Source organism: Cololabis saira, chromosome 13, assembly GCF_033807715.1.
Source record: "Cololabis saira isolate AMF1-May2022 chromosome 13, fColSai1.1, whole genome shotgun sequence".
Taxonomy (NCBI): domain Eukaryota; kingdom Metazoa; phylum Chordata; class Actinopteri; order Beloniformes; family Belonidae; genus Cololabis; species Cololabis saira.
The window spans coordinates 13737827-13756433 of NC_084599.1; the positions used below are offsets into that span (position 1 = coordinate 13737827).

The following is an 18607-nucleotide window of genomic DNA, read 5'->3' on the forward strand; positions in this document are numbered from 1 at the left end:
CCGCCCAGCGACGGAGGACCAAGGCAGCAATGCCCCCCCAGCGCAGACAGCCACCCCCCACCCAGGCAGGGTCGGGCCCTCCGGGTGGGACCCCCACGTCCACGGCCCAGCCCCCCCCGGGAGGCCCGGAGACGCCCAAGCCACAGCCCCCCGCCCGAGCCCTCCCCAGCCACCCCCCCCACCGCCATGAGGCAACCCCCCCCATAGGCCCCCAAGGCCCCCACCGGCTAGGGCCAGGGCCCCGCGGCCCCCCCCACCGCCCCCCAGGGGCCACCAGAGGCCCGCGCCCCAGACCCCCCAAGCCGACCCCCAACCCCAAGGGCTACGAGATCACCACCCCCCCGCCACCACTAGGTAACGAAGCCAATAAACGGGGACCACAGAGAGTGCAATTCAGCCGAATGTTGTTCAGTGGAGGCAGACATTATCTCACTACTAATATGATCTGATAAAAGATTCCTAAAATGGTTGATACATAAACTGGATTTTTGTTTCCAATTTACTAGAATGGTTTTCTTTGCGATACATAAGGCAGTGAGAACCCGGTGTGTCCAATTAGGATCTATTTGAGTGTCTCCCAGGTGACCTAATATACATACCGTGGGGCACACTGGGATTCTGTGGTTGATCCATGTGGACTTTAGATTATCTTCAAGTACACTTTCAGTTTATACAGAATTCACTCGTGTTTAGGAGCAAAGCAGCTCTCATCAAAAACTGTTGGCCTTCTTGTGTCCTTTATTTCAACTTAAAGTTGAAACAAGCAGCGTCCAATTGGAAGGATTCCAGCTTAAACTTTGTCGTTCCCAGAGGGCAATGTGTTTTATATAACATATAGGGGCTGAGCATTTCTTAGATTCAGAGGGAAACTTTGTGAAAAGAGATGCCTTTTTGCCATTTTCAGCAGGTCTTTCTCAACATTTTTTATCTTTATTAGTTTTGTCACCATCAAAAATGTACGAGTTCATATTTACAGTAGATGAGTCTTATGTGAAACAATGACGTCCACCAACATCAGTGGCAGCAAGTCAAACATGGGGAGCATCTGGCGAGGATGGAGCTGTTCCTTTTCTTTACAACTCTCCTGCAACGCTTTGCCTTCTCACCTGTTCCTGGAGAGCTTCCCAGTTTGGAGGGCGTCTTGGGCTTCACCTATTCCCCCGAAGAGTTCAGGATACTGGCTGTGGCTCGTTGATGTCATCCCAGCCAAACACCAAACATGACTTTGACTTCTTTTTGATACCTCCAGGTCACAACATAAGTCTAAAACGTGTATAATAGTTAGAGGATTTGATATTGATATACTTAAAATTACTATGATTAGTTTGATGGGTTTGAGGTATTAACAGTAACATGTGGAAAGAATTCGAATGGAAAACAAAAGTCAGATTTTTTAGGACCCCACTAGTACTTTCGACATTTTATAAAGATGCAGTGTCTCCACTATGCTGGAGGAACTGTGGGTTGGTCGGTGATCATTCACATGTCTTCTGGGACTGTCCAGTACTGGAAAGGTTTTGGCGAGAGTTGAAGGAGGAGATTGATAATATACTGAACATTTTAATTCCTATGGATCCTCTGCTATTTGTACTGGGAGTATTCCCTGACAATGTAACAAATAGGGACAAGAGATATATATTACGTATACTTTTGATGGTTGCAAGAAAGACTGTAACTGTGAATTGGAAGAAGACACTCCCACCAACAAGAACTCAGTGGAAGATGAGACTGAAACAAATCTATGTTATGGAGCACATGACAGCTAAGCTGCAGATGAGAATGGACTTGTTCCTGCAAAGATGGACACCAGTGAAGGAGTATTTAAATGTATAATCAGTTAAGTGCTATCTTAAAAAATGTGACCGAAAAGCCCTCTGTCAAGGATTGTTCGAAAATGTTTTGATTTGTGATTGTCTTTTGAATAAAGTTTAAAAAAAAAAAAAATAGTTTGATGGGTTTGTATAGTAACAATGTGCTAAATATGTACCGACATCATCTTGATTCATTAGATGTTACAGTATATGATGTCGTGATCACTAAATAACTATTCTTTGTTAAAACAGTGCCAAAGAAGTTCATTATCCATCGTCCATTAAATCTGCACAACTTCACTAAATGGTTTTCCTTTTTTAATTTTTTTCTGGTTTGAGCTTGTTGAGTTTTGGTCAACTTGGAGCCTGTAAATGATTTAAGCCTGGTGGTGCATTGCGAGATAAGGCTGCATAGTGCTTTAAAAGATAATCAATTATTACGGTATGTTAAATGCAGTACAAACATTTGTATTTATTACAGTATATTACTGTGACATATTAAGAGTTCTGATTACTTTGCATGGACTTTGCAGCTCTCTGTAAAATAAAACATTTTTGGATGGATGGCCAATTTTTAGTTTTATTCAAGGACTGTAATAGTGTTTAGAATATGTATTTAAAATCAACACTAATTTATGTGAATGCATGGAGGTTTTTCACAAAAACAGCTAATTGAAGAAATTACTTTTTTTCCCCAAAACAATTTGAACAACTTGAAAAGTGCCCTGCAGAGTAAAAAAAGAATGTCATGAGCATTTTAAACCATCCATATTTTGCCCAATCAACAACCAAAACAACTGCAAAACATATTAAAATAAAAACATTTACTTAGAGAATTAAATAAGTACAATGGTAAGATGTAAATGTTACTCATTTTACAAGCACATTTATTTATTTTTTTTACTTTGTCTGCACACATATTAAAGGAGCCGTCTGTAAGAAATGTCCAAAACTGGTACTGCAGTCACTTTCAAAATATTGTTGAGCGGCGTGTACCCTCCCCCTCCTCCCCCCGACCAGAGGTTGCCAGGTAGGCTGCAGAATGCAGCAGGAACGTAGGCTGCTATGGCTGCGATAATTAGAGCCGAGCTGGCAACCCGGATGCTGAAACAATACTGACTTGGTGATTGGGAGATAGGTGGAGGGTGGAGCTTCAGACCAAAACAAAAAATGACAACATAAACATCAGTTGAGGGCTGCAACTCCTCTTTTTAAACTGGAATATCCTGGCTTGAGTGCTGTTGTCAGTGACATAAGTATTTGAAATGAACATGATTTTTAAATGTCTGTTGACATATCGGGGTCATTTTATGATTCGTTTTATTATTGCTCTTACATAAAGCTCCTTTAATGGTTGATACCATGCCGGTAAAAACCTAAGGCAAATATATGTGCATGTGTATATTACTATATTTAGTATATATACTGTACATATATATATACATACAGTGTAAGGCAAATTTATTAAGTATTTTTTTATGCAACATTGTTCAGTCTAGTGTAAGTCAGAGATTGAGCTCAGTTAAACCCAGCTACACCCACCTGTCCAATAAACCAGCTGGGTGCCTTTTGCTGTTACTGAACTTTATTTTGTTGGCTTGATTGTTTATTCTAAAACGTCTGATCCCTGCTTAGATGTAGAGGAGTTTGCACGCACTGCGTCTTATATAACTTTATATTATATTACTGAGCTGAAAGTCTCATGAGTTGCGTTTATGATGTTAGATTTAATCATACATACAACACAGGGGTTATGCTAGTCAAGGGGCAGATAGGTGTGGTTTGCAGCATGCTTTGCAAGCACGTTTTCACCTTTGTACAAACCTGTGATATACTGAATTTTCAGCTGCATGTCCTGGGTGTGTTGGGTGTGCTATAAAACATAAATCGAGCATGAATGAACTTTGAAAAAAAAAGGCTGGTGCTTCAAAGATGAAGAGGAAAACATATGTGCATTGGCATTACTGCCACTGCCTGCTTTACTCTTTAACCATGTGGCATTATAATGTTCTGCTGAATTTTGACCTAAAGGGGCTTCTCTTGTTTATCTTTATATTCCTCCTAGCCGACTTTCTCAAAAACAAAAAGCAGCAAATTTTCCTCCAGGACCATTCTCCCGTTCATTGGAAATATCTTGAGTGTAGATGGGAGACATCCACATATTTATTACTACTGATTTACATGTTTCCACGTAAGAGCCTTGTGAGTCATCAAATATTACTTCAAAGGTGCTTTAACAATTACTTTTTGTGCTTTTTGTGCATTCTTGTTTATGTATATTTTCCTCAAATACAAAAAGGCAATCAGACATGTTTAAATTTGTTCCTGATCAATATTTGTCACAAATTCTGCACAGTTGCTGCAGGCGGTCATATGAGGACAATACTTTGTCAGAGAACTAAAAGAATGAAGTTATTTTTATCAGTAAAATGGCAAAACTCAATAGTTTGAGATATTCCTTTAACCTTTAACCATTAAAAATGACCATTTTGTTGCAAACACATACTCTGCTCTTTTTCAAAACAGCGTTAATTCACATAGTTTGTGCTTAACAAAAGTTTACACTCCTTAGCCTACCATCTAATAATAAACTGAGGAATGTTCCTGTAAAAACATGTGCATTAGAAATAATATATACTTCTGACTATACCTTGATGGATTTGCTTCATGAAAATAAGCTAGTATTGTTCTAAATGTACAACTAATTAAGTTTATGTCTTGTATAAAACTTGTTTTTGTTACCAGCCACATTCACAGGGTTTTTGGTTGATTGATTGATTATTTCAACACTTTGTTTGTAGATGGTTTGTTTATGAGCAACGGTGAGGGGGAGAAGATATGACTATATGACCACAACCTTCAGATGATGCTGAAATATACATTTGAGGCAATTCAGCTGGAGGGGACCATATAGGGTCAAGTTGAGGAAATCCCCTGAGATTCCGACGTAGAGACTGAGACGTCAGGGGTTTATTACAAATGAGTTGTAGAAATATAATATGATTGAATAATAAATCTATGTCTTTTTGATCCTGAATAGTATTGTGAAGCTTTCCCTGGAACAATGAAGCACTTGCCGGGTCCTCACAACAAAATGTTCTAAAATTGTAAGATTCTATAAGATTTCATGAGTAAGGAGGTAAAGGAGCACAAGAAGGACTTGGACGGCAGCAATCCCCGAGAAAGAAGAAATATGTGTGTGAAAAATAGAATTATACCATCTACTATATACAATTTACAAATAATTATCCAGTAAAACAAGAATGAATCATTTACAAAAAAAAAAAAGAATTCAAGATCTAAAATATGGGTGCAGTGGTGTGTGAAGAAATAAAAGAAAGTAAGAAGCAGAGATCACCAGTAGTGGGTCCCCAGTCTCTGTCGGACAGAGAAGAACCACTGTAAAGTGCTACGGTCTGTGATAGGAAAGATTTGAGTTTGCTTTCTTTGTGACAGTGGAGCTGGATCAGTCTCCTGCAGAAAGAGCTCCGCTGTCTGTTCACTGTGTGGTGGAGAGGGTTTGGGTTTGTTTTTGCATAATACATCTTTTTTGGGATCCCCTTCCTCCTTTGGTCTCCTGCATTTGGTTCCTACATTTTCCACACCTTGACAAGTTTAATGTTTGGTGGGAGTTGTGGAATAAATTGAGCATGTGCTTGTGCATGGAGCTTTTCTGTCAAGTCATGATGACCTTGTGTTTTTTTTTCTTAAACTGGGGTCAACATACCACCTTGTAACATGTGTCATACATTTGTCCTCATTATGTTTGTCATTAAGATCCCAAACCGGTCCAGCTTGTTAGAAAATCATTCACATTAACCTGTGCGATATATCCTGTAGGTGCTTCTTGCCTCCTTTGTATTTTGTGCTGTTGGTTTTATTCTGTTTACTCTGTAACATTTAATCTATGATTAAAGTGACTGTAAGTTCACAGAGGAGTTTGCACGCACTTTGTATTATCATGTTTCTGAGCTGAAAATCCCATGGGTAACTACTAACACAAAGGTTAAGGTAGTCAAGGGGCAGGTAGGTGTGGTTTTCAGCATGTTATGTAAGAACACCTTAATAGCTATGATATACTGGATTTTTCAGTTGCTTTTCCTGGGTTACCAAAAAAAAAGTCAGCGTGAACAAGCTTTAAAAAAGACTGCGTGTTCATACAGGGAGAGAAAGCCTCTCATCATCACGGATATTCCTACCACTGCTGTCGGCTTTTTTCTCTAACCATGTGGCTTTATAATGTTTTGTTGAATTTGGACCTAAAGGCGATTTTCTTGTTTATTTTTCTGTTCCTTCTGATCGCCGACTTCCTCAAAAATAGGAAACCACCAAACTTCCCTCCAGGACCACGAGCTCTCCCATTCTTTGGAAATATCTTGAGTATAGATGGGAAACAGCCACACATTTATTTCAGCAAGGTACTCATTTATATATACGTTTCAGCTTAAAGGGCTTGTGAGTAATCGAATATTACTTCAAAGATGTTTTAAGATGTATTTTATCTGTGAAAACGCTATTTATTTTGAACAATTCAGTTTAAGCCACAAACGTTTAGGTTTTTCAGTAAGGCATTTTCTGCAAACAAAACTCTAAATCGGTAAATGCTGACACCTGGTGGTGACATTGTAAACATATTCTGAGCTTTATACACGCTGTGATGTGGGAAATGGTATCACTATTCTCCTGTCATGGTCTTCAAGGTTTTTTGTTTGTCTTCTGGCTTAAATGTTCCCCCTTTCTTTTGTTTCAACTTCATGTAAGACTTGTGTGTTGGATTTCATCAGTGTTTATTGTTGTCCACAGCTGGCTGACATGTATGGGAATGTCTTCAGTTTCCGCTTTGGCGGTACTGCAACAGTGTTTGTGTCAGGGTACAAAATGGTTAAAGAAGCCATCGTGACACAAGCTGAGAACTTTGTGGATCGACCATATAGTGCCTTAGCTGACAGAGTTTACTCTGGAGCATCTGGTATAAAACTAATTTTTCTTACCAGCCACATTCTACACAGAGAGGTTTATGTGATCGATTCATTTCCTCAATGCTAACGTTTGTCTCTAGATGGTCTGTTTATGAGCAACGGTGAAACATGGAAGAAACAACGACGGTTTGCTTTGTCTACCCTACGCACCTTCGGTCTGGGAAAAAACACCATGGAACAGTGTATTTGTGAGGAGATCCGATGCCTGCAGGAGGAGATAGAGACCGACAAAGGTGGAACACCATAACAGTAACACTTATTTAACTCACTATCTGACTAAATCAACTACTAATCAACCCTCCTCTTCCTCAGGTGCACCTTTCAGTCCTGCAGGATTGTTCAACAATGCTGTGTCCAACATTATCTGCCAGCTGGTGATGGGGAGAAGATATGACTATAATGACCACAACTTTCAGATGATGCTGAAATATACATCTGAGGCAATTCAGCTGGAGGGGACCATATGGGCAGAAGTATGTCAATGAAATTCCCTGAGATACTGACTTAAAAACACTGAGATGTCAGATACTCATTACAGAGGGGGGACACAGATGTTTTGAATAATCAATTTTTCTCTTTTCATTTATTTTTTCTTGAGTAGCTTTATGATGTTTTCCCTGGAATAATGAAGCGCCTGCCAGGTCCCCACAACAAAATGTTCAGCCATTATGAATCCATATTATACTTCATTGGTCAGGAAGTAAAGAGGCACAAGAAGGACTTGGACTGCAGCAATCCTCGAGATTACATCGACACTTTCCTCATTGAACTGGATAAAGTACGTAGGAAAACATGACAGCTATTTTGCTCTAAAACACTGTAATTTCCGTCAACTTACTTACCAGCCATTTCTAATTTACTTTACGTTGTTGCACAGCACAAAGAGGGTGAACTGGGTTTCACTGAGGCCAATCTGGTTCTCTGCTCTCTGGATCTCTTCCTGGCTGGAACAGAAACTACATCCACCACTCTGCAGTGGGCTTTGATTTACCTCATCAAAAACCCTCAAATCCAAGGTGAGTGGCATGCTGGACCCTACAAAGAGCTTGGTAATTAGTAATTATATTATATTTGCTGCAGGATATAATATAATGATATTCCATTTCCAGAGAAAGTCCAAGCAGAAATCGATCGTGTGATTGGACAGACCCGCCAGCCCTCCATGGCCGACAGACCAAACCTGCCTTACACTGATGCTGTCATTCATGAGATCCAGAGGATGGGAAATATCGTTCCTCTCAACGCACTCCGAGTAGCTGCCAAGGATACAACCCTGGGAGGTTACTTTATTCCCAAGGTGCATTTACACTGCAGTCTTTTAAAAACAATACATTGTTCAAAACCAAAACCCTCTCAGTAGGGACATGGAATGTCACCTTGCTGGGGGGGAAGGAGCCGGAGCTTGTGCGTGAGGTTGAGAGATACCGGCTAGAGATAGTCGGGCTTACCTCCACACATAGCTTGGGCTCTGGAACCCAGCTCCTTGAAAGGAACTGGACCCTCCACTACTCTGGAGTTGCCCAGGGTGAGAGGCGGCGGGCTGGTGTGGGCTTGTTTATAGCCCCCCAGCTCAGTCGCCATGTGTTGGAGTTCACCCCGGTGAATGAGAGGGTCGCTTCCCTGCGCCTTCGGGTCGGGAAAAGGTCTCTCACTGTTGTTTGTGCCTACGGGCCGAACAGCAGTGCGGAGTACACTGCCTTCTTGGGGTCCCTGGGAGGAATACTTGATAGTGCTCCAACTGGGGACTACATTGTTCTACTGGGGAACTTCAAAACTCACGTGGGCAATGAGAGTGATACCTGGAGAGGCGTGATTGGGAGGAACGGCCTCCCCGATCTGAACCCGAACGGTGCTTTGTTGTTGGACTTCTGTGCTAGCCACGGTTTGTCCATAACGAACACCATGTTCAAGCATAAGGGTGTCCATCAGTGCACGTGGCACCAGGACACTCTAGGCCGGAGGTCAATGATCGACTTTGTTGTCGTTTCATCTGACCTTCGACCGCATGTCTTGGACACTCAGGTGAAGAGAGATCGTGAGCTGTCAACTGATCACTACCTGGTGGTGAGTTGGGTGTGCTGGCGGAGGAGGAAGACCGGGCAGACCCAAACGGATTGTGAAGGTCTGTTGGGAACGTCTGGCCGAGCCCTCTGTCAGGGACGTCTTCAATGCTCACCTCCGAGAGAACTTCTCTCAGATCCCGGGGGAGGCGGGGGACATTGAGTCAGAGTGGTCCATGTTCTCTGCCTCCATTGTCGACGCTCGAAGTTGTGGATGCAAGGTCTCTGGTGCCTGTCGTGGCGGCAATCCTAGAACCCAGTGATGGACACCGGAAGTACAGGATGCCGTCAGACTGAAGAAGAAGTCCTACCGGGCTATGTTAGCCTGTGGGACTCCTCACGCAGTAGATAAGTACCGGCAGGCCAAGCAAGCCGCAGCTCGGGCAGTCGTGGAGGCAAAAACTCGGGTATGGGAGGAGTTCTGTGAGGCCATGGAAGAAGTCTTTCGGTCGGCCTCGAGGAAATTCTGGCGAACCGTTCGACGCCTCAGAAGGGGAAAGCAGTTGACCTTGACTGGGGACATCGTCGGAAGGTGGAAGGAATACTTTGAGAATCTCCTCAACCCGACTGATATGCCTTCCACTGAGGAAGCAGAAGGTGAAGACTCGGGACGTGCTCATCCATCAGCCAAGCCGAGGTCACTGAGGTAGTTTGTAAGCTCCTCAGTGGCACCGGGGGTGGATGAGATTCGCCCTGAGTACCTCAAGTCTCTGGATGTCGTAGGGCTGTCTTGGTTGACACGCCTCTGCGACATTGCATGGAGGAAGGGGACAGTGCAGCTGGAGTGGCAAACCGGGGTGGTGGTCCCTCTTTTTAAAAAGGGGGACCGGAGAGTGTGTTCCAACTATAGGGGGATCACACTTCTCAGCCTCCCTGGGAAAGTCTATGCCAGGGTAATGGAGAGGAGAATACGGCCGATAGTTGAACCTCGGATTCAGGAGGAACAATGCGGTTTTCGTCCCGGTCGTGGAACACTGGACCAGCTTTATACCCTTCGCAGGGTGCTCAAGGGTTCATGGGAATTTGCCCAACCAGTCTACATGTGTTTTGTGGATCTGGAGAAGGCATTTGACCGTGTCCCTCGTGCTATTCTGTGGGGGGCGCTCAGTGAATATGGATTCCGAGGCCCTCTACTAAGGCCTGTCCGGTCTGTATATGATCGGAGCAGGACTTTGGTTTGCATTGCCGGCAGTAAATCAGACTTGTTCCCGGTGCATGTTGGACTCCGGCAGGGCTGCCCTTTGTCACCGGTCCTGTTCATAATTTTTATGGACAGGATTTCTAGGCGTAGCCAGGGGCCAGAGGGGATCCGGTTTGGGAACCTCAGGATTTCATCTCTGCTTTTTGCAGATGACGTTGTCCTGTTTGCTTCATCGGACCGGGACCTTCAGCATGTGCTGGGGCGGTTTGAGGCCGAGTGCGACGCGGCAGGGATGAGAATCAGCACGTCCAAAACCGAGGCCATGGTTCTCGACCGGAAAAGGGTGGCGTGCCTTCTCCGGGTGGGTGGAGAAGTCCTGCCTCAGGTGGAGGAGTTCAAGTATCTCAGGGTCTTGTTCACGAGTGAGGGAACGATGGAGCGGGAGATTGACAGACGGATCGGTGCAGCGTCCGCAGTTATGCGGTCGGTCTACCGGACCGTTGTGGTTAAGAAGGAGCTGAGTTGAAAGGCGAAGCTCTCGATTTACCGGTCAATCTACGCACCTACCCTCACCTATGGTCATGAACTTTGGGTAGTGACCGAAAGGACAAGATCGCAGATACAAGCGGGCGAGATGAGTTTCCTCATCTGGACGCTGGACACTCCCTTAGAGATAGGGTGAGGAGTTAGGTCACCCGGGAGGAGCTCGGAGTCGAGCCGCTGCTCCTTCACATTGAGAGGGGTCAGCTGAGGTGGCTTGGGCATCTGTACCGGATGCCTCCTGGACGCCTCCCTAGGGAGGTGTTCCAGGCATGTCCCTCCTCCCTAGGGAGGTGTTCCAGGCATGTCCCTCCGGGAGGAGACCCGGGACACGCTGGAGAGACAATGTCTCTCGGCTGGCCTGGGAACGCCTCGGACTCCCCTGGAAGAGCTGGAGGAAGTGTCTGGGGTGAAGGAAGTCTGGGCATCCCTGTTGAGGCTGCTGCCCCTGCGACCTGGGAACGGATAAGCGGAAGAAGATGGATGGATGGATGGATGGATGGATGGATGGATGGATGGATGGATGGATGGATGGATGGATGGATGGATGGATGGATGGATGGATGGATGGATGGATGGATGGATGGATGGATGGATGGATACATTGTTCATAGGTGCGCAGAGCATATTGTTACCTTGTTGATTTGGATTTTTTCAGGGAACATCCTTAATGCCCATGCTGACGTCTGTACTGTTCGACAAGTCTGAATGGGAGACTCCAGACACCTTCAATCCTGGACATTTCCTAAATGCTGAGGGAAAGTTTGTGAAGAAAGAAGCTTTCCTGCCTTTCTCTGCAGGTACAGTGCTCTTGATTTTTAAATATTGACGATAGGGCTATTTTCATCAGTGTAATTACATTGTTTGTGCACACTCTTCAGGCAAACGTGTGTGCCTCGGAGAAGGCCTGGCCAGGATGGAGCTGTTCCTGTTTTTGGTGGGTTTGCTGCAGAAGTTCTCCTTCTCTGTTCCTGCAGGCGTGGAGCTCAGTACCGAAGGAATTGTCGCAGCCACACGTGTCCCTCATCCCTTCAAGGTTCATGCCACGGCTCGTTGAATTACACATGATCTCTTATCACTCAACCAATGCTTTATGGGCCAAATGGAAAGTTTTGCTTACCTTTTAGTCTCAGTTTTTCACTGGTGTATGATTTCTACCTGAACGGGGAACCCATTCATTCTCTGACATACTACTTTTCTTTACTTTTACAACTGGGAATGGTACTATTACTGACAAATTTTATGATGGTTTTATTAGCACCTTATGTAAATCTACAGTTATATGTTGTGTCATATGTGAATAAACAGAGTATGAATAACAGAACAAGCCATTTGTAAACAAATGATTTATTTGCAACATCAACCTTGCCTAAGCAATTTGTAAAAACACAATATAACTCAATTTGGATAAACTTTCAGAAATCTGTGCAACAAATTACATATATATATATATATATATATATATATATATATATATATATATATATATATATATATATATATATATGCTGTCAAGTGATTAAAAACATTGAGCAATCAATTAATTAAGATCTCTAATTAATCACTTTTTTAATCTCACCTAAAAATTGCTGAGAAAAGCCCTCAACTTGATGTGTTTTCCTTTAAATTCATTACATTATTGTGGAACATCAAAACATTGATATATAACAACAAAAAAGTGGCTTTATAAAGTTATTTATTTATTTTTAAACAGAATTTAACAGATGCCGTCCTAACCATTTACATCCATTTGGCAAGATCATTCGCCAGCCTCTCTGTCACAGACATGCACATGGGCGCAGTGCTCTCCTCCAGTCTTGTTTGGTGAAGAGCGTTGCTGTGGTAACATCGTTGCTGCTAAGTTAGCTGTGGCTGCGCTCGCGACCGGCTACTTTGCATTTATGTGGGAGGCTAAACTTGACCTGCTTCAGTGGCACGCAACATCTTCTTCTCCGCTACGCCCCCCCACATGCCAAACACAGTGACAGCCAATCCATGTCAAGGTGTGACTGACCATTGTTTTCCACCCCTAGCAACTGAAGCACAAGAGGCCCACCACACAAACACAGATTTTATCTCATACACTTTCACTCTATCAGTCCTAAACTGTACTAATGATACATGAACTACTGAAAAAGGCGCGTGAACAACTGAAGTGGTCTCTTTTAAATCACTTGAGGCAGGACTTCTCCACCCACCTGGAGAAGGCATGCCGCCTGGAGAACCATGGCCTCGGTTTTGGAGGTGCTGATTCTCATCCCTGCCGCTTCGCACTCGGCTTCAAACCGCCCCGGCACATGCTGAAGGTCCCGGTCCGATGAAGCCAACAGGACAACATCATCTGCAAAAAGCAGAGATGAAATCCTGAGGTTCCCAAACCGGATCCTCTCTGGCCCCTGGCTGCGCCTAGAAATCCTGTCCATAAAAATTATGAACAGGACCGGTGACAAAGGGCAGCCCTGCTGAAGTCCAACCATAACCAGGAGCCCTGACCCGCCTCAGACCCGCCTCAGACCCGCCTCAGACCCGCCTCAGACCCGCCCAGGGACCCATGACCCGCCTCAGACCCGCCCCAGGACCCCTGACCCGCCTCAGACCTACTGACCTACTCAGACTTACTGCCGGCAATGCGAACCAGACTCCTGCTCCAATCATATACAGACCGGACAGCCCTTAGTAGAGGGCCCCGGACTCCATACTCACTGAGCACCCCCCACAGAATGGCACGAGGGACACGGTCAAATGCCTTCTCCAGATCCACAAAGCACATGTAGACTGGTTGGGCAAATTCCCATGAACCCTCGAGCACCCTGCGGAGGGTATAGAGCTGGTCCAGTGTTCCACGACCGGGACGAAAACCGCATTGTTCCTCCTGAATCCGAGGCTCGACTATCGGTGGTATTCTCCTCTCCAGTACCCTGGCTTAGACTTTCCCGGGGAGGCTGAGAAGTGTGATCCCCCTGTAGTTGGAACACACTCTCCGGTACCCCTTTTTAAAAAGAGACACCACCACCCCGGTTTGCCACTCCAGCGGTACTGTCCCCTTCCTCCATGCAATGTTGCAGAGGGGTAGGGTAATAAGGTAGGCATAAGGCATAGGATAAAGTTAAAAGAGGAGACAAGGGAATGTAAAAACAAGGAATGCATGTATAGGGAAAAGGAAAGACAAAATATATACATTTCTGCTTTTATTTTTAATTATATCAGTTTTGCTTCTCCATACATTTGCACGTGTTTTCTCAAAATGTTGTGTGTTGAGCTCATGGATCTATTGGGGTTGAGCTCTTTGTTGCATGTATGACAGTTGTTTGGGGTAGAAATATTTCCAATATTTCATGAAGACATTCTGTAAAGAAAAAAAAAACCTTCTATAATCTTTAATTAAACTAAACTGCTGTTTAATTCAGCTTCACAAAGCAGTGGTTTGTGTTAAAATGCTGATGTGCTTGATTTCATTTTGTTTCATTTTCATTTCTTTATTTTTCTATTTTTACTTCATATGAATGGGTTATTTGTCCACCAAGCTTTAGCTTTCTCAACCACTCCAGATGTTGTGACTCAACAGAGTACTATCCTGTGTCTATATGTCAGTTGTTGACGGGGAGAGAAGTCCTCATCAGTCCCTCTCCTTCCACTCTTGCTCTCCGTCACAATGTGGCAGTGCGACTTGTGGATCAATCTGAGGGGGCTGCTGCTCTTTGTTTTTGCCGTTCTCCTTCTAGTATACTTGCTGAAGGCAAGGGATCCCCCTCACTTTCCTCCAGGACCACCACCTGTCCCTGTTTTGGGGAACATATTCAGCATTGAATCAAAACAGCCTCATATTTACCTCACCAAGGTAAGCGCGTGTTTTTGTTTTACCCAATTCTGGAAAGTTCACTTATGGAGAGAAAAAAATATATATGGCTAATGATTGCAAACAAGTTAAGTTTATAAACAATAATTGTTAGGTATAATTGTGGTAAACATAAATGTATTGCCTTCTGTCAAACATCTCTTACTATTGTAAAAAAGCTAAAAACCTGAGGAAGAATGGTCACAGTGTTATGCGTCACATGCTGTGTAACAGTCCACCTATTCTCTGCTTTTCTGTCCACAGCTTGCTGAAGTTTATGGGAATGTGTTTTGCATTCGTCTAGGAAGACACAAAACAGTGTTTGTGTCCGGGTGGAGGATGGTGAAGGAGGCTTTAGTCACAAAGGCTGACAGCTTTGTGGACAGACCTTACAGCCCCATGGTGACCAGAATTTATTCAGGGAACTCAGGTGAGTACATCAGTCCCAAAGAGCTCAACCTGTCATCAGCGCCTGAGTAAAGTTTGACTTCTTTCTCTTCCAGCGGGTCTGTTCTTCAGTAACGGTATGGTGTGGAGGAGACAGCGGCGTTTTGCCATGGCCACATTACGCGCCTTCGGTCTGGCCAAGAGCTCCATGGAGAGGACCATCTGTGAGGAGAGTCGACACCTGCAGGAGGCGATGGAGCAGGAGGAAGGTTGACACTAGAGAAGGAACCAAAATGAAGGGGAATGAAACAAAACTACACTCACAGTAAGCCCTGACATTAGACATTTCCTCTCTTCAGGTAGGCCCTCGGACCCGGTGCCACTCTTGAACAACGCTGTGTCCAACATCATCTGCCAGATCGTGTTCGGGAAGCGGTTTGAGTACAATGACCACAGCTTCCAGGAGATGCTGAAGAATCTGACTGACATGGCCTATCTGGAAGGCTCCATATGGGCTCTAGTAAGGCACAAATCACCCCCAGACATCTTGAATGGCAACATCAGACCACAAAAACAGAATGTAATCTGTACACTGACAGAACAGCCATGTGGAAAAGCTGCCAGTGGCGCAGCTGAAGTTTCTTTGTACTTATAATTGTGTGAGCTCTAAGCACAGTATGGCTGCACTGGTTTCTTTTATTTCTTCTCCTAACAGCTATATGATGCGTTCCCAGTCCTGATGAAACACCTTCCCGGGCCTCACACTGGCATCTTCAGCAGCTCCAAATCTCTCGAGACATCCATCAGGAGAGAGATAGCGAGACACAAGTTGGATCTGGACCCCAGCAACCCACGAGATTACATCGACAAGTTCCTCGTAGAGGCGAGAGTATGGGGCTTACATTTGAATCAACATAAGTGTTGAAATGAGGACATGAAATTAAGAACCAACTGTATGTTTGTCCCTTCATTCCTTCTGGTAGCACAACAGAAACACTGACACCGGTTTTGATGAAGAAAACCTGGTTCTGTGCTGCCTCGATTTGTTTCTGGCGGGCAGTGAAACCACCTCAAAGACTCTGCAGTGGGGACTCATCTACCTTATCAAGAATCCTCACATCCAAGGTGAGTTCTGATACCACCCATTTTGACACGGATGCAGGTTCAAATCCCAGACAAAACATCACTTTGATTGGCATTGAAGACGAAGTCCAGGCAGAGATTGACAGAGTGATCGGACAGACCCGTCAGCCCTCCATGGCCGACAGACCAAACATGCCCTACACGGACGCCGTCATCCACGAGGTCCAGAGGATGGGAAATGTCGTTCCTCTCAACGGACTCAGGATGGCGGCCAAGGACACAGCGCTGGGAGGTTACATCATACCAAAGGTGCATCTGACCCACACCACACAGTGTCACTAGATATTTAAACACCCATTTTAGTCAGAAAAATAAAATATCTCTGCATTAGCTGTAGGCAGTTCCAGATGGCGATTTGTAAACACATTTGTGGCTTCAATTTTGAAGATTTTTTTGTTTGTTTGTTTTTTAGTTCTGTTTTTTGTGTGGATTTACCGGGTTTAAAAGATACTTGCACCGTGGACATCTATTCTTCCGTTATTTCATGCCAATGCATTTCGACCTCCCAGTTTATGTCAGACACTTCAAAGAAATAAGAAAATTACATTTCATTCAGATTTATGGGAATGTTAAAAATCACAGAACTCATTTTCCGCTTACGGTATTTGATTAATTCAAAGTTGGTGTTTTTTGTGATATTTCTTTTTTTCTTTTGCTAATTTTTCATTGGTTTTTTCTTTAATATAGCACATCCATAAAACCCAAATTATAAGTTGCAACTTAATTGCCATGACTGCAGTGATACATTTGCAGGAGCATAAAGGATTAGATCTACAAGTTTGAAATGTATGTTTATTTATACTTACAAACATTAAGCTGAAATATGAACCAGCCTTTTGATTATTCATACATGAATCGGATGTTGTGTTGTGTTCAGGGCACCGCGGTGATGCCTAACCTGACCTCTGTGCTGTTTGACAAGAATGAATGGGAAACTCCAGGAACCTTCAACCCGGAACACTTCCTTGATTCTGATGGCAAGTTTGTGAGAAGGGAAGCATTTCTACCTTTCTCTGCAGGTATATTTCATGCTTATTTTGACTTACATCAAGTCCTAAAATATTCATTTTAGTCATAAGGAAAGCACATGGAGGCTTGTAGGATAATGACGAGACTTGTTTGACTTCCCAGGAAAGCGGGCGTGTCTTGGCGAGGGCCTGGCAAGGATGGAGCTGTTCTTGTTATTCGTCGGTTTATTTCAGAAGTTTCACTTTTCCACTCTGGCTGGAGTGGACTTGAGCACAGAAGGAATAATTGGAGCCACACGCACTCCACACCCTTTTAAAATCTTGGCAAAAACCCGCTAAACCTCGCAGAGTAAATCCAAGAGATGGCACGAGTTTGAAGGATTACATTTTTATGTGTGTTTGTACATAGTACTTGTTACTGCTGTGATTAATCTCCAAATAATTAATGACCTTTTTAAAACCAGAAGATAGCGATGGCAGTGTTTTGTGCAGTAGGTAATGCTCTTTGTCCAGCTAAACAGGGCCGTGTCTAGCTTTGCGGGGGCCTCATGCAAGATGGTGTTTGGGCCCTTAGTTTGGCAAACTACAATGCAGATTCCTAACCCATTAGATGATCCATGAACATGCCACGACCTTTTACACAGGCTACGGTCATGATCACCTCTCATATTAAAAATGATCATCTTAAATTGAGCTACTGAAGCAGGATACCAGATTAAAAAATCATAATACAAGATTAGATTTAATTTAATCATGCCAAAAAAATATCCACAACTTATCATTGTGGTTTATCTTATTCTCACATCCTACATTTATTTCCAAGCATATAAAGGATACAGACATGTAGGGACATCACTTAAATTTTTAAATGGGAGGGCTGTTCATAACTACATATACACAGAAAATATAACTTTATAAACATATAAACAGAAAATGTAAATTTGCCAGGATAATAGCAGTAGAGTAGTACCATATTCAAGTTTTTTTTTTTTTTTTAATCTTTGAGAAAAATAGTGTCACAGCCTGATCAATATTATGTTTAGTAATTTGTATGGTTATGGTTACAGACGAAACAATCCTGCTCTCCACCTGTGTAGAACAACCACCTGACACATTTCACGAAAAGTAATTACAATAATTACAATAAAATTGCATCATCAATATCAGTTAAAACAACCTCAGCAGCAAAAGTCTCTCTCCATCTGGTCTTCCCTCTGCCTGTGTCTAGATGTCGCCAAGGTGGACTTGATAGTGAATGTCTCATTTCCATTTATTATAATCCAGTGAATGAGGTGAATTGTCCTTTTCACATCATTCAAAAAGTCGCAGCTCTGATTAATATTTTCCACTTGCCACTTTATATGGATGAGGTTCATTTGATGATTTGATGATGTGTTATGAGAAAAGCCAGATGTATAAATTTTGCTCATGAGCTCTTCTTCTTGACTAAATAAAAGCTGTTTAAAATAATTTCCAAATGGTTGCTTTATTATATTACTTTATAAGAAAGTGCAAAAGATGTGGAACAAGCAGTACATAAACACAAACGTATTGAAGAACACTGTAGTTCTTATCTTTTCAGGTGTGTGCAGGTGTTTTTAGGGGATTTTCACATATGGTCCTTTTTAAGTGAGTTCTCCCTAAGTGGACCAAAACATGATACAACAGAAAAGCTGCTCAGTTCTTTTTGGTTTCATAGAGATCATCAGAAAAAGGAGTGATTCTGGTCCACTTCATATCTTT

At 43.4% G+C, this 18607-nt stretch overlaps 2 protein-coding genes across 5 annotated transcripts; both read left to right on the plus strand.

The window, feature by feature from the left end:
- Positions 1-5902: 5902 nt before the first annotated feature.
- LOC133458183 (cytochrome P450 2J4-like) lies at positions 5903-11915 on the plus strand. Its single transcript, XM_061737811.1, has 9 exons — positions 5903-6229; positions 6615-6780; positions 6871-7023; positions 7103-7263; positions 7392-7568; positions 7668-7806; positions 7900-8087; positions 11190-11331; positions 11413-11915. The coding sequence occupies exons 1-9, from the start codon at positions 6038-6040 to the stop codon at positions 11586-11588; spliced, it is 1494 nt and encodes a 497-aa protein (XP_061593795.1). The 5' UTR covers positions 5903-6037; the 3' UTR covers positions 11589-11915.
- Positions 11916-14070: 2155 nt separating this feature from the next.
- LOC133458184 (cytochrome P450 2J2-like) lies at positions 14071-18318 on the plus strand. 4 transcript variants are annotated; one of them, XM_061737812.1, is made up of 9 exons: positions 14071-14369; positions 14631-14796; positions 14870-15022; positions 15113-15273; positions 15469-15642; positions 15737-15878; positions 15958-16145; positions 16774-16915; positions 17028-18318. In XM_061737812.1, exons 1-9 carry the CDS (start codon positions 14184-14186, stop codon positions 17201-17203), a joined length of 1488 nt encoding a protein of 495 aa, XP_061593796.1. In that variant the 5' UTR covers positions 14071-14183; the 3' UTR covers positions 17204-18318. The 4 variants fall into 4 exon arrangements, with proteins under 4 accessions (XP_061593796.1, XP_061593798.1, XP_061593797.1 ...); XM_061737814.1 differs by lacking the exon at positions 17028-18318 and adding an exon at positions 16584-16682 and having other exon boundaries at positions 16774-16876; XM_061737816.1 differs by having other exon boundaries at positions 14306-14369; positions 14671-14796.
- The last annotated feature ends 289 nt before the right edge of the window (positions 18319-18607 follow it).

Bases quoted from the DNA above. Each gene is read 5' to 3' on its own strand.
- LOC133458184 (XM_061737812.1), top strand. From the start codon at position 14,184: ATGTGGCAGTGCGACTTGTGGATCAATCTGAGGGGGCTGCTGCTCTTT. The intron at 15,879-15,957 runs GTGAGTTCTGAT...TTGGCATTGAAG, and splicing joins CAAGAATCCTCACATCCAAG to ACGAAGTCCAGGCAGAGATT. The intron at 16,146-16,773 runs GTGCATCTGACC...TGTTGTGTTCAG, and splicing joins GAGGTTACATCATACCAAAG to GGCACCGCGGTGATGCCTAA.
- LOC133458183 (XM_061737811.1), top strand. From the start codon at position 6,038: ATGTGGCTTTATAATGTTTTGTTGAATTTGGACCTAAAGGCGATTTTC. The intron at 6,230-6,614 runs GTACTCATTTAT...TGTTGTCCACAG, and splicing joins CACACATTTATTTCAGCAAG to CTGGCTGACATGTATGGGAA. The intron at 6,781-6,870 runs GTATAAAACTAA...GTTTGTCTCTAG, and splicing joins AGTTTACTCTGGAGCATCTG to ATGGTCTGTTTATGAGCAAC.